General features: G+C 40.2%; 6 protein-coding genes across 9 annotated transcripts; 4 read left to right on the top strand and 2 right to left on the bottom strand.

Moving 5' to 3' along the window:
- Positions 1-5,891: 5,891 nt before the first annotated feature.
- Positions 5,892-7,305, top strand: LOC105702571 (39S ribosomal protein L22, mitochondrial). 2 transcript variants are annotated; one of them, XM_012430231.1, is made up of 4 exons: positions 5,892-5,951; positions 6,252-6,489; positions 6,707-6,920; positions 7,028-7,305. In XM_012430231.1, exons 2-4 carry the CDS (start codon positions 6,259-6,261, stop codon positions 7,246-7,248), a joined length of 666 nt encoding a protein of 221 aa, XP_012285654.1. In that variant the 5' UTR covers positions 5,892-5,951; positions 6,252-6,258; the 3' UTR covers positions 7,249-7,305. The 2 variants fall into 2 exon arrangements, with proteins under 2 accessions (XP_012285654.1, XP_023288138.1); XM_023432370.1 differs by lacking the exon at positions 5,892-5,951 and having other exon boundaries at positions 5,964-6,489.
- A 142-nt stretch (positions 7,306-7,447) lies between these two features.
- LOC105702577 (60S ribosomal protein L39) lies at positions 7,448-8,140 on the bottom strand. Its single transcript, XM_012430244.2, has 3 exons — positions 8,048-8,140; positions 7,828-7,931; positions 7,448-7,583 (listed from the first exon to the last, which is right to left on the bottom strand). Exons 1-3 carry the CDS (start codon positions 8,048-8,050, stop codon positions 7,535-7,537), a joined length of 156 nt encoding a protein of 51 aa, XP_012285667.1. The 5' UTR covers positions 8,051-8,140; the 3' UTR covers positions 7,448-7,534.
- Positions 8,141-8,263: 123 nt separating this feature from the next.
- LOC105703372 (coiled-coil domain-containing protein 22 homolog) lies at positions 8,264-12,993 on the top strand. Of its 2 annotated transcripts, XM_012431734.2 has the most exons (8): positions 8,265-8,590; positions 8,987-9,158; positions 9,262-9,562; positions 9,686-9,930; positions 10,170-10,592; positions 10,707-11,147; positions 11,312-11,471; positions 12,891-12,993. In XM_012431734.2, exons 1-7 carry the CDS (start codon positions 8,541-8,543, stop codon positions 11,429-11,431), a joined length of 1,752 nt encoding a protein of 583 aa, XP_012287157.1. In that variant the 5' UTR covers positions 8,265-8,540; the 3' UTR covers positions 11,432-11,471; positions 12,891-12,993. The 2 variants fall into 2 exon arrangements, with proteins under 2 accessions (XP_012287164.1, XP_012287157.1); XM_012431741.1 differs by lacking the exons at positions 11,312-11,471; positions 12,891-12,993 and having other exon boundaries at positions 8,264-8,590; positions 10,707-10,886; positions 10,966-11,140.
- On the bottom strand, positions 12,425-14,193 carry LOC105703385. The gene is made up of 2 exons (XM_012431748.1): positions 12,816-14,193; positions 12,425-12,727 (listed from the first exon to the last, which is right to left on the bottom strand). Exons 1-2 carry the CDS (start codon positions 13,869-13,871, stop codon positions 12,452-12,454), a joined length of 1,332 nt encoding a protein of 443 aa, XP_012287171.1. The 5' UTR covers positions 13,872-14,193; the 3' UTR covers positions 12,425-12,451.
- Positions 14,190-15,055, top strand: LOC105702449 (coiled-coil domain-containing protein 94). The gene is made up of 2 exons (XM_012430035.1): positions 14,190-14,213; positions 14,297-15,055. The coding sequence occupies exons 1-2, from the start codon at positions 14,190-14,192 to the stop codon at positions 15,053-15,055; spliced, it is 783 nt and encodes a 260-aa protein (XP_012285458.1).
- Positions 15,056-15,487: 432 nt separating this feature from the next.
- On the top strand, positions 15,488-21,012 carry LOC105703359 (CAP-Gly domain-containing linker protein 1). Of its 2 annotated transcripts, none has more exons than XM_012431723.1 (11): positions 15,488-15,570; positions 16,278-16,405; positions 16,617-16,838; positions 16,958-17,796; positions 17,968-18,087; positions 18,152-18,264; positions 18,358-18,497; positions 18,648-18,766; positions 18,878-19,235; positions 19,403-19,608; positions 20,661-21,012. In XM_012431723.1, the coding sequence occupies exons 1-11, from the start codon at positions 15,489-15,491 to the stop codon at positions 20,683-20,685; spliced, it is 2,352 nt and encodes a 783-aa protein (XP_012287146.1). In that variant the 5' UTR covers position 15,488; the 3' UTR covers positions 20,686-21,012. The 2 variants fall into 2 exon arrangements, with proteins under 2 accessions (XP_012287146.1, XP_012287139.1); XM_012431716.1 differs by having other exon boundaries at positions 15,545-16,045.
- Positions 21,013-21,074: the final 62 nt, after the last annotated feature.

The following is a 21,074-nucleotide window of genomic DNA, read 5'->3' on the forward strand; positions in this document are numbered from 1 at the left end:
CACTCGTCGTCCTTTAGAAAGTCGAAAAGAACAATGTGCATAGGACACAGTCTTTATACAGTAGCTAAGTAAGTCGTATATTAAATAGAAGTTATCTCGCGATTCTACTTTTCAGCATTTTAATATTTCGACGTTCAAACGTTGAGTTATCTCATTCCGTGCGAGATTATAGAGGTATTGTTGAATAAGTGAAAGATTATAGAGGAGTTAGGGACGTATACGGGGCTGCGGGAATTCCAGGTTTCGATTCTTAATCGACGCCCTTTAATCTGCACTCAGAGGAAGAGTTTACTTTCTACCTGAGATTATTCCACTTCGACGATCCAAATTCATTGTTGCTAAACAAATCTCCTGACATTAGTCGAAACCGATCTTAAGAAACCTAAATATCCTTCCATAGTTTCCCTTAACGTCATTTTTTGTTAACAGCAGCCAGAGACCTATTCGACCCAAGAATAATATTTTCCTTCCCGTAAAGTGATTCTTTTTCCTAAGTGCATGATAAAAGACGCATTCGAGAATAGATCGATGTACACATCGAGTAAATAATTCCATGTACAGAGAAAAAGGAGAGACCTAGAAGAACGCATCCCCATTGTATACTTCTGCGAAGCTATAAGCTAGTCGAGCCAGCCGGTGATTTGGACCAATCGTGTATTACCCTAAATTAAACTTTTCCCCTATTTTCCTAGAGTTCGATCTTAAGGACTCGACATGTATGCTTTCCCGGGATGGAATCAATCGCCGAGGAGATGCTGCGATCGGCAACTCGACTTCGTCCCCTATAGTACTCTTGGTGCCTCGATAATTCCACACAGTCGCTCCCGAATAATAGTTAAAATATGTAATAAGCATCTAGGATAACATTTAAGAGACTACCTAACTTCTACTTCAAAGAGTAACTCTCGTGTGAAGCAATACAGTCGCCTAAAAAAGTGGGAGATTCTTATGCTAATTCATGGTTTAAGCGATAAAAAGAACGAAGAGCTAATGAGGTGATAAGTGGCTCGTCGAAAGCTGGTTCCACTTTTCTTTTCACATGAAGTGCACAGAAAGAGAAGGTGGAACTTTCTCACGACAGCTACCACTTTTCGCCATCTCGTTAACTCACCCTGTTATCCGAATGAAAATATAAGCGACCAATAAGGGAATAACCTCACTTCCGACGCAACAATCAACAATGAATTTACACAACAGATTGACCAAACTCTCTCAGCCTTTGACTCGATCTCTCGCCGTACTTTCTACTTACAATTAGCTTGTATGGATTATGGAAAATTTAGTTGCTTTTGATAGTATGTATATTGTACGACATTTTGCGTCTATCATCCCCGAAGACTCAATCCGGAAATCGGGTGGTTTTCGAGACGCGGAAAATCATTTCTCTTCGAACCTTAAGGGTGGCCTCCCAGAAAAATAATTTATTAAGCCAAACGCAATTCCCCCTACAAATTATATCGGTCGCTGATAGCGAATTTGAGCACAATTAACCACTAAAGAATTAATTGCCACATTGACGAATTCGTTGATCCAAATCGACAAGGAACAAAAAATCCTCGATTAAAATATTCCAGATCCAATCCGAGTAATTTTTACCATCCTTGAAGTTGCGAAGATTAATTGCGATAATTGTAGAGAAATATATTGGAATAAGTTTCAACACTCAATCATATCACCGTAGATGCCTGTACTAGCTACTAGTAGTATCTTGTCGACAATACTGTTAACTTATACCGAGATGACTCGTTAATCTCGAGTGTCTGCAATTACTTAGCTATATATATAAACACATTTACATGTACATATATATACACGCGTGTATTTATCGACGACCTACGAGACATCGTCGCAGGCATAAAGAGAAACTCTATTTCTTACGAGACACTATTCCACCAAGCTTAGAGTCATACCGATACAACTATTAACTATAATTCCACCCTTAGGCTAAACTATCACTGTTACCACTGCTGTCGTTAAGAATGACGGTAGCAGAACACTAGGAAATAATTGATATTACCGATAGTTCTGGGTCCTTCGATGCTAAGTCGTCACTAATCGGTACAGTAAGCTCCGTAGTAAGTACCTCGTATTTTTAATTCCATTTATCAACGCGAATCGTGAGCACTATTCCATTCGACTATAAGACAAAAATACGTCACCCGTTACGATAGAACTTCTTATCAACAATTGTAACGGCGAATCTCTGTTACATTGTTGACAATAACGATAGTACAAGTCTCTACGTTACGATCAAGCAAATTAAACATCCGACTATTTGTTTAAATTTCAGAAGCCTACTGTACCGTAACAACTATTCCATTTCTCGACTTCGTACTAAGCAAAAGTAAGGTGGCGTTTCCCAGAGCAAAGATGATTTGCAAGTGTCCTTCCAGTCTTATATCTCGATAATGGCGTTAACGTCTAAAAGGCACATTCCTAAACCTAATCGGGTACACATAACTATGTACATCTGTGATCCACTCTTTTCTACTAAAGGGAATTCATGTGATGTACCATAAAGAAAGTCTTTACCACACGTATCTAAGCCGACTTTCGCACGACCACTTTCCTTTGGAAATGAAACGGACGGGATGGACCAAAGAACTATACATATACATATTATATATAAATATATACTATGCATACATTTACGTTCAATACATGCGAGTGCTAACGTCATTCTTCATGCTAACGCATCGACGCGTGGTCTGTCAAATATTGTACATTTGTTACATCAACCCCTGTATACATATTATTATTATGAACTGCTACTTCAAGTTGAATATACGATGACTACTATTCTCTGGAGATCGGTTTCCTCGTGTACGACCTTCCTAAATTCTTCCCTCCGATTCTATCGATGAAAAACAAGGATATACCTCATCTAGCCTACCGAGTACTTGGAACAAAAAGCAAGTACATCCCCACGATGACTTAAACAAGAATGGCTGCTTCCAAGTGATCCACCTAAACCTGCAAAGGGGCACAAAACAACAGGTAAAACAGAACATTGATGAAGCACCAGGAAGTCGCAGGATACCTTGAAGTGGCCCACCTAAAGCTGAAAGGGAACATAAGGGTACAAACGAAACAATCAGGAAAGCCAGAAAGAGACGGGAATGAAAAAGCTAATAACTTACTAAAGTGACTAAAAACCAAGACTATTTCGCAAGACATCGATCTCGTACAATTTACCCAGGAGAAATATATTTAATTATACATTACTTGGCGTGAGAAAAAGAATCTAGAATATTTGTCTTACTTATATGCAAATTCGAAAAAATCTCGTGAAAATAATAATTCACCGTCTCTCTCCGTCAATCCTGATAAAATGACATAGAGAAAAAATGTGAGGGACAATGTGGCGAAAAAAAATTGATGACTGTCCATTCGAAAGAATGGAAGGCCATCGTAGTTGCCCTCTTCTTAAGGGGCCGCTTCGGCATATAGCCTCTTCGACACTTGCTGTCTCTTCGGGCAAAGCCCCCTACGTCTCGAACGCTTGGCAATCCCCTGACTTTTCGAATTTGAGAAAAAAAAAAAATTACTTCGCGAGCAGATTCAATAGCTAGCAAAACGACGACCTGCGATCCGAGGATGCGCAGTCCGTGCGTATTGCACATTTACCCGGATTCCCAAGCGCGATCTACTTTATTTGGATCTCTGAAAGAAAATTAACATAATCGCGGGCGTCCAGGAGTACCCTGAGAAAATAATTTACTTTCCATACTTCAATGAATTATTCGCGGCAAGAATAACTATATAAGAGGGACAACCCGTTAATATCGGACGGAAGTGATTTCCCGAAAACAATTTGACGTTTAAGGTTGGTCTGAAAATTTCCGGAATATTAGTAAAAAAATCTATCGTAAGAGTTCTTTTTTCTGGAAAGTTATTTTTTCTCTCAGCGCAGAGCCGCGGGCGCAGAACGGACATCCTCCGCCCTTCCGGAAGCGCGAACGATGATGTAAAGGTATCCCAGGTTCGGGATCTTCCCCCATACCCCCGGGAAGAGATCCCGCCCTGGCCCTGCCTGCTTACATTTAGACATTCATTCAAGGCAATTAACCTACCTCCCTAGCTATATTTAAAAAAATCAACCTCATTCATTCCAACACATTCACTCCACGATTCTCACTCATTCCGCCCGGGGACAAGTAGCCTAATCTAGGGAGGACATCCCGGGATGCCTCCGACCCCCGAGCTCAAATCTCTCACATGTATCATTCGTCGATCGCCATCGTTACTTGAATTTAAACAAATTGAATGGATGCGTGAAATTTAAATCAAGATGACAACCGAAGGTGCTTACATAATTTTTTTTACCACGTCCTCTGGCCCTGAACCGTTCTACTCCTCCTGGAGGCGTCGAAGGGCGGGGGCCAGGACGGAACGCGGCCAGAAGAAGAGACACCTACCTTTGACGCCGCTGAAAGAATCCTAGCTACATTAATTCTGATAGCGCTATATCGAGCTACGGATTCTACTTGAAATTGAAAATTCACAATTTTTATAAGATTGAAAGGCCAAGCCCAGCTCGCCCTACGGCCCCAGGGCGGTGGAAGGCTTGGCCGAAAAAACCTGGAATCCCTGAAGTTGACTCCTTCATCGAGGCGGCGACTCTAAGGCGCAGGACATCGAAGTGCCACCTCGATTCGAATTCAACTCCTCGCGAGTCACTTCTCCCAAATCTTTTATTTTTTTTATTCAATTAGTCGTAGAAATTCCGCGGAACCGGCGGCCTCGAAGTCGGAGGGTCATCCGACTTCCCGGCGCTCGATTAAGTATCGCGATCGGAAAATTACCGCGGACCCGGGAGAAATTTATTCCTACTCTAAGAGAACACATAAAAGACATAGAAAATGAACGCGACCACTCGCGAGTCGGCGAGAGATGATCTCGTCGACTCGCGGTCCCTCGAATCAAAATATAAACATACAACCGATCCCCGTGCCGGTACGGACCTTTCGTCCTGCGGCATGAGGGGATCGGAGGAAAAAAATGTTAAGACTTACCAACGGGACGATACGTCTTCTTCTGGCGGTACTCCCCCAGGAGATCCCTCCGCAGAGACCTGGGGTTTCTGGCCTCCTCTCCATCTGCCTCCATTCGACGTTGGCTCTGGCTGCGTGGCTCTACTGCCTTCGCTGCGTTCCTCTTCTTTCGCTGCGTTCCTCTTCTTTCTCTGCGTTCCTCTTCTTTCGCTGCGTTCCTCTTCTTTCGCTGCGTTCCTCTTCTTTCATTGAAATCCTCTCCTTCCGTTGAACTCCTCTCCCTTCATTCAATTCCTTTGCTTTTGCTGAACGATATTCAGTTCGTAGCACCCGCGAACCGTAATCACTATTGCGCTCTGATTGTCTTAACTGTTTAAGTCCATTGCACGTCGGTACGGAAACTGCGCGGGCACTACTTCATCTTCAGCCTCCTCTGTACCTCGTTTCAAACGAGATTACCGTCGATTGAGAATTAATGGCGCCATGTTGGTATATATTTGGAACGTATAACGTTATTACGTTCCTCCTACGTATTTGTCCCTCGTTATTCTCTTAACTCCTCACAACGTCTTATCACTGCCAATTTTCTGGGCCAACTGACGGCCCGCCGACCGGACCGCGATCCCTGACCGCGATCCGGCTCTCTGATTGGTCGAAATCTGCGGTCGGTCCCGCCCAGCGGATGACGTCTTCGAGACCGCTAGATTTGTTATATATATCCTCGGCGGCCCAAATAAAGGGCGATCTCCCAATTGATCTCTAAAATGCAATGACACATTTCTTTACAGAAAAATCTCTCTGTACATTTGAATTCGTCGGCATGTACATAGTTCGAGGTATTGACGACGAAGCCGAAGAAGCGCTATCTTACTCTACGCTTCAATTTTAAGAATATACGAAAATCCTCTGGATATTAATCCACAGTAAATGTTACTCGCAGAGACTTTTAATTCACTGGTACGTTTTGTTTATAATTGTTTGACCAGTATTAAAGACTATCGATTGGGCATTTTTTTTTTTATGTATATAAATATCTCTGAGAGTCTTTTAACTGATGACTAATAATTAAACAAGACATGAATCGTTCAATTATGAGGAATTCATAAGTGACAGATCGAACATAATTTTACTCTCAAGGGAGCTAAGTCATAATTTCTTATCGTACAGTGTTATCGTAGGGGAAAGAAAGTGCTCTTTCAAGCATTGGCGTAGTGATTAAAATGCTTGCAAATTAAGGTTCTTTCAATTCTTTTACAGAATTAAAATGCAGGGCCTTAGGTTATGTATGCAGAGGCTGTCGTTATCCTGCAGAGCGATAACAGAACCCAGTGCTGTACTTTTTAATGGTTGTCGAATCACAGCCGTGGGATCATTTTTGAGTTTCCACACTTCTAATCAATTAGGACATTATGGCGGACATGTACATAATCGGTGGAGTAATCATAATAAAACTATATTTCCTGTCCAAGCACCCGGTGAAGAACGACGCCCTGCTGTGAGTATACATTGCATATTTTCAAATTGTATTCCATGTATAAACAATATTTATAGTCACGATACGCAGTGACTAAAAAATTGGTGAATTACGCAACTGCACAAATTCACAGAATTCATTTAATAGCTGTATGAATTTATATGTGTTATTATCGTATTCATAACCTGCATTGCTAGTCATTCCTCTAAGGAATTAAAAATTATCTATTTCTTTGCAGTACGTATGTCATCAAAAGCTCAACATTAAATACAGTCCAAAAAAAATGTGGTACATAGCATGTCTGGTACGAGGTATGTCAGTGGACGAAGCGGTTAAGCAACTGAATTTTGTTTTGAAAAAAGGCGGAACTGCCGTTAAGGAGACAATTTTAGAAGCACAGCAATTAGCGGTTGAACAACACAATGTCGAGTTCAAAAGTAACTTATGGGTTGGTAAGTACTTTTGCATTAAATCCTGCCATCATTTATTTATTAATTTTGTCATCCTATCGATGTTAACCTCATTCAGCCAAGAAAACGAAGTCAATGTTTTCTTTCAGCTGAATCTTTTACGACCAAAGGCCATGTAATAAAAGGAGTACGCAGACATGCTAAAAAAAGAATAGGACAGGTTCGATACATGCATTGCCACTATTACGTTCGCCTAGAGGAAGGTAAACCTCCGAAAAATTATTACCACCCTATACCACAGAGTCCAGAAGAACAGTTGCAAACTTGGCATGATAATTTAAGAAAACGAAAGATCGCTAATAGTTTGTAGACCCGTAAGTTTATACATGGATATATATTATTGAATAAAATTATGTACCGTAATTAATTCCTATCTCACGAAACAGAATTAATATACACACAATACCAATAAAGAAAATTTTAGCAAATTTGCTTTATAAATTTCTCATTTGAACCATTCGCCTACATATAATTCATCGTCAATATCATATCAATGATTAGTGATTATGCACCTTCGAATCAACTTAATTTATTTCTTTCCTCAGCATGATGGCTTACATAGCCGACGACGGAATAAAAATAATTAAAGTACACGTTTACAACTTCAGCTTTGTCCTCCTCCAGTGACGCCTCTTAGCATTGTATCTGAAAAAATGATTCATATGTTAAAATTACTTTACGAACAATCTTTTAATCAATGTAAGCCTATTCAATCAATACAAACACTTTGTATCTACAAATGCAACTACAAACGTCACCAAAAGTAACGCGACAACCAAACATAACCTATAATCGCAACGCAACTTTGTACCTCTAGATTTCTTGGATTGTTATTACATTAAATTATAAGAGTGCTAGGAATAAAAAATGAATACATTGATTCACTTACCGGATAGTATTACCCGTTCTCATTCTGACCCACTGGGGAATCGGTCTATTTTGCTTCAGCTTCTTCGCAAGCTTTCGCTTAATAATAAACGTCTTGTGCGCCGACTATAACAAAAAATACGTTCTACGATAAACGCACTATTCATTTTACCATCACTTGATGCGAATAAAGGCAGGATGTTAATAATTTTCACGGATTTTCAAAACATATCAAAACTCACCATGATGCAATCCCACGCGTTTGAACGGAAGGAAGAAGCGACCGTTGAATTCAAACAAGACCAGAGGGCGATTCACTTAGAGAATATGGCGCTGTTGTCGATATGGTGAATGGGGGCTCCGCTATCAAAGATGGCGCTGCTGCACGTGGTAGGGAAGAGAAACGTTTTTTTCAAATCCCTTTACTACAGCTCGGGTTAACAGGAGTTTAATTGAATTACAGCAGGTTGAAACCAGTTGAAACTAAATATAAACAAGTTAAACTCCGATTAACTCGTGTTGTGAAACAAGTTTAATTAGTAGCTGATTCATGTCACTTTCTACAATTGGAGCAGCTGTGCACCAATGCGAACAGTCCCAGTAGAAATCTTACAGCAGCGTCGCCATCTTTCACCGCTCATAAATCTTCTTCATCGGCGACTAGGTTAGGGGATCAATGAGGGATGGTATGCGATTTTATACAAATTTAGGCCAATTTTTATTCATTTATGTGTCATGGAGGAAGTTGACAGCATAATTATTCATTCCTTACGACAAATTGGCTGGTGAGTAAGATTTTATTCCCCCAACATTAGAGCCGGGTGACACACCTGTCGTCCGGCATTTAACCTGCCAATATCTTTTGTTAGATTTTTTTTAACAATAGAGTGGGTGGTACCGGGGTATTGATAACGCACGAACTAGGAAATTAATTATCTAATAAAACCGTTTGACTTTAATTGCAACAAGAAACTCCATTTTTCGGTTACATTAATTTTTAAAATCATTTATTATTTACTTTCTTTTTAACGATTTTATGATGAAATTAAGAAGACCTTTAATCATTGTTATCATTAAATAAGTACTATTATAACTTATGTTTTACTGATCTGCATTGGTTGTTAATTATAGATTGACAGATCATAAGATAATAATCGAGTTTATGCGTAATCATATTTCAGTGATCTAGACAGTGGTATAACAAATCTAAGCGGTTTCACAACAGAGTTAGTTATAGAGGCCACCGCAAAATGTCTGAATGTAATTCGACCAGGTCTTGGATTGCCCATTATGTTACCTACGAATATGGCAGCCCGTTTTCGCTTAGGAGCTACGTTAGCTCAAGCTTGCTCGGTAAGATGTCCTTGTTAAATTGTAAAACCATCATACCCTTTCCTTTATTCGATCGATGCAATGCTGTCAATTAAATGTAAGAGAAAGTTTTACTTTCCTCTAGGATCTTGGATACAGAGGTGACATCGGTTACCAGACCTTTCTGTACAGCTCGGAAGTCGATTTACGACGAGTGTTTATGTTTCTAATCGACAAATTACCAAAAGAAGATAATAAAACTCTAAGCGAACCCACTAGTAAGCCCGCGTTACTCGATAAATCAATTGCACTTGCGGTGTCCGACAGCCTCTCGGTACCTTGGCTGCCGCATTATTGTCACAATAAAGGCAGCCGGTGTAGAGGTAAAACCAATGTATCCTACAAGACTGTACATCTCCAAGTTCCGCTCGTGGAAAGAAGCGAAGGTGAGATAGGAATGCAACATATGCTGCATATGTGCTTCATGATGTTTAAACATCCATAACCGGGATTAGAACAATTAAGAATGTCAAAGTATAATTTTCTGTTATTGTTCTGCTCTGTTGCAGAGCAACAAACTTACTATGCGCATTACCAGCGTCCAGTGCCTGACCAAATACAGGACCAATATTGCCTCTTGCCTTCTATACTGTCGCATAATTTAAGAAGCATTTACTCAACCCCGACAAATATTATAGAACGGCTCGATTGGTTGAGCAATCAACAGCATGAGTTACACGTACCAGAAAGCATCCTTGGCAACGATAGAAATTTGTCCAGATTATTGTCCAATGATAGGTTACAACATGATAAGGTTACAATCTGTGTTAAATGTTAATAATTAACTGAAAATAACGCACCAATGTTAACAAACACATTTACACAAATTGTGTTGATACTAAAGCACGAAAGTAAATGTAAACAGTAATTAACTGTAGAAAAAATATTTTACTTTCCGAAATGGATTCATTCCATAATTTGTGAACTTACATTTATGCCATAATAAGTTTTTATGAATTTTTTTATGCATTGTTTATAAGAATTACATTTTAGGACACCACTCTCGAACAAGAAGAGTCGGTACTGAGTTCGACACCCTCAGAAAAAGTCACTTCAATAAGCCGAGAGGAAAAAGAAGAATTAGAGATTGAGAAGGCAAAGACTGAGTCCGAAGATATCAGGAAAAACGTAGAAAGTCTTCAGGACGAGATAAAGAAACTTACTGCCAAATTATCCCAGTTGACGGTTACTTTACAGAACGAAGACAAAGAATTTGAGGTTAAAGAAGAGCGGAGAAAAATCAAAGCAAGAACTTATGATTTACTTCCCAATGATACAGAGAATATCAAAAAGTTGCATGCTTTGATAGAAGCGCACGTAAATAAGCTCGTCGACCTCAGTAATCAATGGGAGAGACACAGAGATCCTTTGATAAAGAAATATCGAGAGGAAAGAGAAAAATATTCCACAAAGACAGTAAGTATCTTTATCGAAAGTAAGATAACTTTATTCTATTATTTTTAATGTGACATGAAAGTGTCGAATCTGTCAGTAATTTATACAATCGAAATGCAATAATTTCGTGTACAGAGTGCGAGTTTAAAGAAAACGGACAAATTAAGGGCATTCAGGGAAAAGGAGAAGGAACTTCTAGAAGAGTGTCGCACCAAAGATCAACAATATTCCCAGCTGGTGACGGAGGTGCAAAAACTTCCGAAAGAGATAAACAGGTCCGCTTACACTCAGCGAATCCTTGAAATAATCAACAACGTAAGGAAGCAACGAGATGAAATCGATAAAGTGTTGGCCGATACAAGGGAGATCCAGAAGGAGATTAATACTATTACAGGAAGGGTGGAAAGATCATTCACTATGGTGGACGAATTGATTTTTAGAGACGCCAGAACAAACGAAGCTTCGAGGAAAGCTTACAAACTATTGGCGACGTTACATTCTGATTGTAATGAATTAATAACATTGGTAGAACAAACTGGAGCCACTGTTCGAGAAATAAGGGATTTGGAAGAGCAGGTAAGTTGACATAATTTGAATATATTTTTATTTAATTACCCATTACTATATATCAGTTGTACCTTTCCAAAGTTATTCGTTATGGTGAATTTTATTAACTGTTTACTATTGTTGACGGTAGGTCATTTTTAACTGTCTAGAATAGTATCTGATTTCTATTTTAGATCGACTCGGAGTCAACGAAAAATGTTGGTTCTAATTTAGAAAGGATAACTGCTGACTTGAAACAAATGAAACAAGAGACAGCAGCTTTAACAGTGCAACTTCAGGGAAAAATCTCGTGACCGAATGACAAATAATAATTTAATATTATCGGTAATAGAGGTCAGTTGAAAACTTTTTCATTTCTAACTAATGTTCAGCTTAACTTTGGAACAAGTGCAGAGAACCCGAAAGAAAAAACTGATAACAGGGAAATGATACGTAGGACGTTACCTTTAATTATCAACAAAGGAAACTGAATTATAAGTATTGTTGGCTGTGGGAGATTTTTTATTTCAGTGAGCATCACTGAGAGGATTTCGAACAATTTAAGAAGCTTGATGCTTAATAATTGGGCTTCGTAATGATTATATGCTGTGAACCATTATAGCTCAGAAAGGAATATTTTCAGCCAACATTTTTGTATGACATTCAGCAGTGATGCATGCAAGCAAACATTTTCTGTCTACAAATGTTGGCATTGTTTTCCGAGATAGAAGGTAATTTATTTAGATGTACTAGTCAATTTGTAACATCCTGGGTGGAATTCAAATGCAAAACACTTTCCGGAGGCACCAAGTTCGAAAAGGGTGGAGATCGTTTGATGCATCCGTAGACCATGCTCAAAGAATTTCTTAAAAAGCCTAATAATTGTATTGAATACACACTTGTTAGAGTAGTGTTTAATAATGTCTTGTACGGTGCGCTTTGTAAAGAATATTTCTTACATTAAAGGTAATAGCTTGTAATATATGTCGAATACCTGATTTAAAGGTGACGTGTACAAAATCGAATAAAAATGAGATGTAAAAGAAGGAAGACCTTATTACGGTTTTTCTTATAGCATCTCGTGTTTCATTGTAAAATTAATTAAAGTGGAAAAGTGTGTGCTCAAATACTTTATCTGTTTACTTTTGTTTTTGCTGTTCATTCAATCGGTGATAAATATCCATCGAATATGTCAGCAATTAGGTCGGTTGAGAAAGAAAGTCACCAAATTTATAAGGATTTATTTATTAGTAGTATCAATTACCTTACAATTTCTATACATCGGTGTTAAGGCTGGAGTTCAAAGTTGGACGTGCTCCACTAAGGAGACTGTCTTACTTTCTCGATGGTACATTCTCTGGTAACACGTAACCTTCTGGCAGGGCTGATCTTCTCACTAAGGGGAGATCTTTCTCGGTTTCTTTTTTCATATTTCGTTCCTCAATTTCTAATTCGATTTCTTCTTCTCGTTCGAAGAAGGTCAAAATTCTCTCTCTGTCGCTGAGGTCCTTCTTTATTTCTGATATTTGGGCAATTCTTTTCTGACGGGTCAGCTCTGCCAAATGCTGTTGCAGCACGAGAGATCTAATTTCTTCCCACTTAACGTAGTTCTGGAAGAAAGTTGAACTTGAGCGACATCAATAGTTAAGGCGATATGAAAGGTTGAAAAATCTAAATAAATCAAAACTTCCTACAAACCTCACACTGAAGAAGTATGTCTGCATCTGCTTGTTCATTTACAGCCGTTTTAACTAGATCTTCAATTGCTTGCAGAAAACTCGCCTCTACCAAGTCGCAACCCTCCAGTGTATTGAAAGCATTTTGCAGCTCCTTAACTTCGTCCGTTACTTGATCTTCCGGTAATCCAGACAAATGATTTTTGGCAAGTTGAAGCGCCTCTTTAAAAACAACTTGCTTTGTACCACCTTCTATCCATTTCTTGATCAGAGTATTTATTTCTGCATATTTTTTATACAGTATCAATCCTCTCAATTGGCACGATCTGCCCAAAGCACCGCCAAGTTTCTTCCCAAAAAATGCCAGTGTTTTTCCCACGAGATCACTAGGCTCTCGCAAATCAAAATGGTCATCGAAATAAGGATTCCTAAGGTATTTAACTCGCACCTTAATCTCTTCAGTCGAGTCATCCTTTTCTTCTTCTACCCTTTTCCATTTATCTGGGTCGTTCAAATGCATATGACATGAATAAATAGCAAATGAATTCGTTATAGGATTTCCACTATCCTCCTGCAGCATCACCAGCGCCGCCACTTTTGCAGCAGAGGCAAAATCCTTCTCTTTTATGAAACGATCCATCATAATATTGTAACAGAAATAGTCTGGGAAGATACCGTAATTTAATCTGTCGTCCAGAATTTGTAACAATAACTCGATTTCCCCAACTTCTAGGAGGAAGCGAATCAATGCATGAGACGTAGATTCCAACGTGTTTGATGTTTCTGGAGTTAACCTCAAAGAGTGAACAAGATGTACAAGTTCGTCAACTTTATCCTTATCGGCGATGGAGTGTGTAAATATGTCGACGTCTACGGCACTGATTTGACCGTGTACTGACAATTTTCGATCTACTTCGATAAACATATTACCTACGTGTACGTTTTGCAGTGTAGGCAATTCGAACCTCTTGTTCCATATTTCCTGACATTGATACGCTTCCGACAAGAACGTTCGGTACCTCGGAGCATTTTTGCATTTTAATAGCAGCTTCTCGCCGATTCTTAGTGCTTTCCACATTTTGCCGGCTTAAATAATCTGTACCTCGCGGTTGTTGACGGTGGTGGCTTGCCAACGCTTACGAATACTGTAGAATTAAGAAACTCTTCTGTTCCGCCATCTGGTGAATATTTTCATCGTTAAATATGTTTCACGACAACTCAGAGTCCATTCTATTACCTGCATTTTCTTTGTCGAAATTAAAGGAGTTTTTAGGTTAAATTCTGCGTTTCAGTACATTGGTTGAATTGTTTTCGGACACACGAAGTAAGGCGTGGCGTAAAATTTATTTATCTGTAAATATTTGAATACGCAGACTAGTTAAAGGAGAAGACCAAGATGTCTGAACGTAAAGTGTTAAATGTATGTATACTTTTGAATAATTTGTTTACTTAATGCTTATGGCAGTTTAAGCATAAATTAATGTAATTTTTATGTTTTTTTAGAAATACTATCCCCCGGATTTCGATCCATCAAAGATCCCTCGCATGAAATTGGCCCGTAACCGTCAATATACGGTACGATTGATGGCTCCATTTAATATGCGATGTAAGACTTGTGGGGAATATATTTATAAAGGGAAGAAGTTCAATGCTAGGAAGGAAGATGTTGAAGGAGATGATTACTTAGGAATTCGAATATATCGATTTTATATAAAATGTACAAGGTGTCTACAAGAAATTTCCTTTAAAACCGACCCAAAGAATACGGATTATGAGATTGAAGCAGGAGCGACTAGGAATTTTATGGCCTTAAAACTAGCGGAGGAGCAAGCACAGCGGGAGGAAGATGAAGAGAAAGAAGAAGAGGCAACCAATCCTATGAAACTCTTGGAAAAGAGAACTCAGCAGTCGAAACAGGAATTGGAGTTACTAGAGTCACTCGAAGAATTAAAGGATTTAAATCGACGGCAACAGACAATCGACTACGATCAGATGTTGCAGCAATTTGATACACAAACAGCTAAACAGAGAACAGAAAAGGAACAAGAAGAGTTAGACGAAGAGTACATTAAGTCTGTGTTCGGCAAAAAGCCATTGACTGGTGCTGTAGCTGAAGAAGAAGTCATTGAGTTAACGGAAAATGAAGATAAAGATGATGCACCACCCAAAAAAATAAGGAAGAAGGAGTCGAAATCAAAAGTAAACGATAGTGATGTACCTGCAAAAAGTAATTTTGGGAAAAGTGAAAGCAGCGTAAGTTAACCATAATTTTTTCATTGTTTTATGAAATTTGATTTATTTATTATTTTTATCGCATTGCTATTCTTATGTATTATTATTTTCATTTACATTATGAAATTAAAAATATATTTTCAGAGAGAAGAGCAAGTTAAAGCACCAGATCAACCTGTAAATGAGCCTTCTAAATCCTCTGCAGGAACATCTTCCTGGAACAGTGCAAATAGACTTATGTTAAATAAACCAAATTTAACTGGGCTTATCAAACGAAAGACCAATTTAGGTGTGAAACTCAACTGCAACGGAAGTGCACCGAAACCATCAACCAAAGTAAATAATGATACGGATCACTCAAAGATACAAGATAGCACAGCAAGACCAACATCGAGTAGCGATCCAAACGATACAACAAAAAAACAGACTTCATTGCCAGCAGATAATACACCAAGTGAACATAATGGCTTGTTATTACTCGGGTCCTATTCTGGAAGTAGCGAAGACAGCGAATGACGACAATCAAGACTACTTCGTTGCAAATTGTACATAGCTTAAGCGTATTATAATCGTAAATAAAGTATTCGTAAACAGTTTCTAATGTAACGTAAAGATGTTTAGTATTACTACAGTATTGTACATAAAAATTGCGAAACTTCTAAAATTATTTTAAGTTTATGCGCCTAAAATTGCATCTAGGCTACTCGTAGAATTAAGTAAACATCGATTGGTCGATTTTAGGGGTAGAAACAATTGTTTGGGAGATATAATTTATAATACTCTTCAGACTTCACTCGAGTTATATTTTTTTTTTAAAACGAACGTGTGTGCTTATCGTTGCCCGGAGTGATGAGCTGCTTTTTATGGCTGACTCGTAGAAAATCATAGTAACGTCAAATTCTTCCGAGCCGCGTGACAATTGGCCCTAAAATTCTGTAAAATATGTCAAAATGATAAATGTCGCGAATTTGTCAACCGAGAAGGCCAAGTTTCAGCGTGTCGAATCGCTTAGCAAGTGCAGTAAGTCAGCCTTTTCATTTTTCCCGGTTTCAGAATTTTCATGCCATTTCCCTGGTAGCACAAAATATGTCTTACATTATCTATATATTTAACGAATATTATTTATTATTTTCCAGACACTTGAAGTATCGCAAGACGATTTACCGTAGAATATTATTCTTATCGCTGACACATTATAAGATAGTAAATTACTTTTAATTGTGTGAATGAGGAAGTTTTATTTTTTTTATAGGCGTTGGAGGTTTACCGCGAGCACGTGGTCTGGTTAAAAGTCTAAAAGAGTCGCAATCGTCGGCAAACATGCAGAAAAGTCGGATTCCGACTACTGTAAATCATTCCCCTGTACCTGTTGCACCTCAGGTAGGTCTCAATAACTCAAGGTGATATGAAAGGATAATTCTATATATAAAAATTAATATTATTTATTCTGGGCCAGAACCAAGATCATATATTTTTTTTGTCAGAAATAAAATTTCATTTCAATAATCACTGACGTTCTGGGTATATGGAATGACCCTTTCATATCGCTTTGAATAAAAAATAAAAAAACAACGTTTCATTTACGTTCTAGGTAACTCCAGAAAATACACCAGGTGGACAACAAACGACGGGGATTCGTCGATTGCCGACAAGAAATGCAGCTCCTCCAAATGGTCAATCCTCTGTTCCTAAATCAAGATCATCTTCCATATCCGCGAACAATGCGACCGGTCAGAAACGACTGCTTGAGAATCAATACGCAATGAAGAAGAAGCGATACACAATGCTGAAGAAAGAACTCTCGGAGAAACACGTACGAGAAGATCCTAGATAATTATTCATCCTCGGTTTGCTACGCAAATTGTTATGAAAAAAAAAATGTGTACACGTTATGTCATTGAAGGCAGAGCAAGGGTACTTTTGTTGTTACAGAAAAACGCTTTAGAACTGTACACCGACATGGCGCAGCTTCGGGAAAAGGTGATAGCCAGCGGAGCAAAGGATCCAGGGAAAGTCGAGGAGATTAAATTGACGCCTGTTGGCCAACAAAGACACATTTTGTTAGAGCCCGGTCCTCGTGAAGGGTTCAACGAGCGTCTGATGGAGCAAAATTCAACCCTGACCGAAGAGTTCATCTCCGAGCTGAAGAGGAAACTCGAAGAGGTGCCGAAAGGAAGCGTCGAGTTGTGTCGAGAAGCTCTGGAAAAGCGAAGAGAGATCGTGGAATGGGCGACCAACGTTGGTCGCGAAAACCAGGATCAGCTGAGTCCGGAGATCAGGAAAAACCTGGAAGAGTACGAAGTGGAAGGTGAGACCCTGCAAACGCGGCTAGAAGAGACCTCGAATAACCAGACGATGCTGATCGAGGACCTCGTGCACATGTCCACGACCCTGTGGGAAGAGTGCGAGAATAATCGAAAACGCATCAAGGAACTGGGGAACTCGGACGGGAATCTCATCTGCGAGCTGAAGGAGAAGCTGGAGGAAGCATTGGAGGGTTTACACGAGGAAAGGGAGAAGGCAACTCTGATGAAGGAACGTAAGAACTCCCTGGAGGCGCAGCTGCAGAAAACGAAGACCAAGGCTCGGGAGCTGGAGACTCAAGTCAGCAATGATGCTGGGAAGGTCCAGCAATTGCAGGGGACCTTGAAGATCATGGAGACGCAGGTCAAGCAGAAGGAATTGGCTTTGGAGCAAAGAGCGAAGGAGCTGCAGAAAGCTCTGAAGGAGAAGGAAGAGCTGGACAAGCATTGCGACACGTTGGAATCGCGGTTGGCTATTTTTTTTTATTTATAACACTTTTGAACGTTAATTTTTTCCTTTACAAAAATTTCACTTTCTGGTATATATGGAATTACCTTTTCGTATCACCTTCATCCTGTACGTATAAATTCGACGGAAATATATCAAACCTGTTTAATATATTATTTTCTGTATATTAGCCTGGGCGAGCTGAAGAAGAAAATCGGCAACAAGGAGACCGAGTCGAAGAGCACCATCCAGGAGATGACGCAAAAGGTGGAGGAGGTCAGCAACAAACTCAAAGAGGAGAAAGACAAGAGGTGGGCAGGAAATGTAATACTCTTCAAGTAATGACACAATGATATATCGAATTAAATCGGATAGGCAGCAAGTCGAGGCATCACTGGCTGACCTTCAGGAACGACATGCGAAATTAGAGGAAAAGAGCCAACAATTGTGCGAACTGGCAGAGAAATCCAAGAATTACTCGGTGACAGGTATTAAATGATTTATTCACTAATTGAGACGTCTTAAAAAATCCGTCGCTTGAGATATTAAATCAATGATTTTCACGAGTTTTGTCTTCCAAGATGGGAACCACTCGGAGAACGAAATCCGTATGTTCAACGAGCTGCAGGAGGCACGCCTGATGATCCAAGAAAGAGAGGAGAGTCTGATGCAGATTAAACAGGAAAGGGACGAGATCATCGCAGCGATGCATCAAGCGGCCGTTAGTTTACCCTAGTTTAGAGACATGTCTTCGTCGCATACTTCCTCGAGTAGACCCTAAGGACCCTCGTTCGTTTGACACCCTTCATTTAGCGAGTCCTTAGCCATTCCACCACTCGACCCCGACTCATTCGTGTCCTTAAAATCGCAGAATCGGGACAACAATGAAGCTGCACAGGGCAAACTCATTGCAGACCTCGTCGCTAAAGTCGACGAAAACAAATCGTTGATCGTCACCGTGAAGAGTTTGCAGAAGAAGTATGCCCAATCGTAAGTCATCTTCTGTTCAGAAATCATTTTTTAGGGAAAAAAAAAAATTCGGTCAAATAGATCGGAGGAAAAAAAAATTCATTGTTAAAATTCAAGACTGTTCCATTTCAGGCAACAGCGATGCGATCATCTGGAGCAAAAGCTGGCCAACTTGCAGAATCGGTCGAGAATTCTGTCGGAAGTAGGCGGGAAAACGTGGGCTGCAGATTCCAGCGACTTGCAGCAGCAGATCTTGGACCTCCGAAGCAATCTGACCGAGCTGGCCCGCCGCAATGAGGAGTTGGAGACAACTTTGACCCAAAAGCAACTTGAACTGGAACAGAGAGACCGGGTGATGCGAGAGCAGAGCAAGGTCGTTAAGGTGCGAGATGAGTTGATAGGTCTCCTGAAAGGAAAGGATCATCGCATGGACGGTGACACGGAAAGTCATCGAGCAGCTGCAAATGGGAGCAATCGTGACATGGAACAGGTTCGCTTGCAATTACCCCTTTCCAATTAACCATTTGACTGCCAAAGGCGTCCAACGATTGCCTGCACGATGAATTTCGGGCATATGTCGAAAGAGTTCCCTAGTCAAAGGGTTAGAGTTACAGCACCCTCGGATCCTCATTCATCTTCGATTTCACCATCCACTAGGTGAACAAGCAAATAGCTGTGAAAGCAGAGGAGCTGCAGGACCTGTACTCAACCCTGGAAAGCAAACAAATACAAGTGATGCGACTGGAGAAAGTGGTGAAACAAATGGAGGAGCAGCAAGACCGAGCCCAAGCCCAACGCACTCGTCTGGAGAACCGGATCGCCCAATTGGAGCTAACTCTTCAAGAAAGGAGCAAAGATCACCGGTACGTTAATAGGAAGCGATCCATCCCGCAATTAATCGTTGCTTCCATGGACTCCAGGGAAACTCGTTGGTACCATAAATCCCCGAACGGTGCCCGTCAAGGTTCCCTAGAATTCCCAGGTCCATCGGCTCTTCGGCGCCTGTTGCGTCCAAAATCCCTCATTCGATCCTCCCCGAGCAAGAAGAGCTGCAGATCGTCAAGGTCTCCATCTAATCTTGAAGATTTAAACCCGTTCTCGCTTTCGGTGGGCAATCCACGATCGACTTTTGGGGACCGAAAATGCCGACCATGGCTCGAAGATGCTCGACGATCTCGTCTTTGGCAGGATTACCTGGATGATAGTGGGTGCTCGTTTCCTGATAGGACCGATAAGCCGCTTGGGACCAGTGAACCTTTACGTAATTTGTTGATGGAGAAGGCCGTTTTGGAAAGGACCAGGGAATTTGTGCGGCATTCGCGAGCGCTCTTTAACGAGGAGCTCGCGCGAGGCGCAAATCCATTTCCCGATACCCTTTCGAAGGCCGGTAAGGATTATTTCTTGGAGGATTGGCCGAAGAAGCATCGGGAGTCTCCTGGTGTGCGTTGTCGTGCTCGAGGGAAGACGGAAGGAAATGCACCTCCGATGTGGTCTACGGCTTTCGTGAGGAGCACATCTTCGATAGGCCAGGAACGGACTTAGGGATTTGCTTGCTTACTTTTTCTCCTTCCTCGAGGGTCGCACACTTAACCGACTTTTCGATTACGGTGTACAGTTTTGCAAGGAAATTCTTTGCTGGGCCTCGAATGGTTCTTCATCAAAATCCAGCTCCTTAAGGTGATACGAATGGGTCATTCTATATATCAGAGCGTGAAAATATTGATAAAACTTTTCTCTAAACTGGATCCACCGAATTGTCGGAAACTTTAACACGGAGGCCCTAAGGAAGAACTCGTGAAATTTCATTGTTCACAAAAAATTGTGATGTTGGTGCTAGTCTGAACTTCCTAGCCCTTCAAACAGACCTACTCCAGTCTCGATTAATCAATGTTGACTCTTCCGTTTTGTGTTCTAGGAGTAGAGGATTCAGCTTCACGTAAGGAATTTCCAAGTCGTCGTCCAGCTCTTAGCTCGTGTAAATCGTCCCAGAAAATTCAACCGAAGAGAGATTTCCCTCGTTAATTCCGTCTCTTCTACGCGAAAGTCACTTTTGGAACGCGTGTACCGCTTCCGAGTCCTTGTTTTTTTAATGATTTGTATAACGACCGCAAGTGTATCACTGACCGATTCCACGGATTACAGGAATGCGTAATCGTAATGGCCAAGTGGACACTATGTGGATCTATTTTATACTTATAGATATTTTTATAAATATTCGTACGTCTTTTTATTTAGTACAAAATGTTACAATAAAGGTGTAGACAGCCTGGCAGGCATGCATTTTTATTGTTTCGGCCTACAGGCCCAAGAGCTTCATAATTCAGGAAAT

This window comes from Orussus abietinus, unplaced genomic scaffold (assembly GCF_000612105.2).
Source record: "Orussus abietinus isolate OABI.00-Male unplaced genomic scaffold, Oabi_2.0 scaffold50, whole genome shotgun sequence".
In the NCBI taxonomy this organism is placed as follows: Eukaryota; Metazoa; Arthropoda; class Insecta; order Hymenoptera; family Orussidae; genus Orussus; species Orussus abietinus.

Excerpts from the sequence above, each read along its gene's own strand:
- LOC105703372 (XM_012431734.2), top strand. The coding sequence starts at position 8,541 with ATGGAGGAAGTTGACAGCATAATTATTCATTCCTTACGACAAATTGGC. Across the intron at positions 8,591-8,986 it reads TCCTTACGACAAATTGGCTG|TGATCTAGACAGTGGTATAA; the intron begins GTGAGTAAGATT and ends ATCATATTTCAG. Across the intron at positions 11,148-11,311 it reads TAAGGGATTTGGAAGAGCAG|ATCGACTCGGAGTCAACGAA; the intron begins GTAAGTTGACAT and ends TTTCTATTTTAG.
- LOC105702571 (XM_012430231.1), top strand. The coding sequence starts at position 6,259 with ATGCAGGGCCTTAGGTTATGTATGCAGAGGCTGTCGTTATCCTGCAGA. Across the intron at positions 6,490-6,706 it reads GTGAAGAACGACGCCCTGCT|TACGTATGTCATCAAAAGCT; the intron begins GTGAGTATACAT and ends ATTTCTTTGCAG. Across the intron at positions 6,921-7,027 it reads CAAAAGTAACTTATGGGTTG|CTGAATCTTTTACGACCAAA; the intron begins GTAAGTACTTTT and ends GTTTTCTTTCAG.
- LOC105703385 (XM_012431748.1), bottom strand. The coding sequence starts at position 13,871 with ATGTGGAAAGCACTAAGAATCGGCGAGAAGCTGCTATTAAAATGCAAA. Across the intron at positions 12,728-12,815 it reads ACATACTTCTTCAGTGTGAG|AACTACGTTAAGTGGGAAGA; the intron begins GTTTGTAGGAAG and ends ACTTTCTTCCAG.
- LOC105702449 (XM_012430035.1), top strand. The coding sequence starts at position 14,190 with ATGTCTGAACGTAAAGTGTTAAAT. Across the intron at positions 14,214-14,296 it reads CTGAACGTAAAGTGTTAAAT|AAATACTATCCCCCGGATTT; the intron begins GTATGTATACTT and ends ATGTTTTTTTAG.
- LOC105703359 (XM_012431723.1), top strand. The coding sequence starts at position 15,489 with ATGGCTTGTTATTACTCGGGTCCTATTCTGGAAGTAGCGAAGACAGCG. Across the intron at positions 15,571-16,277 it reads AGACTACTTCGTTGCAAATT|GCGTTGGAGGTTTACCGCGA; the intron begins GTACATAGCTTA and ends TTTTTTTTATAG. Across the intron at positions 16,406-16,616 it reads CTGTACCTGTTGCACCTCAG|GTAACTCCAGAAAATACACC; the intron begins GTAGGTCTCAAT and ends TTTACGTTCTAG.
- LOC105702577 (XM_012430244.2), bottom strand. Across the intron at positions 7,584-7,827 it reads AGAACGGGTAATACTATCCG|ATACAATGCTAAGAGGCGTC; the intron begins GTAAGTGAATCA and ends TCATTTTTTCAG.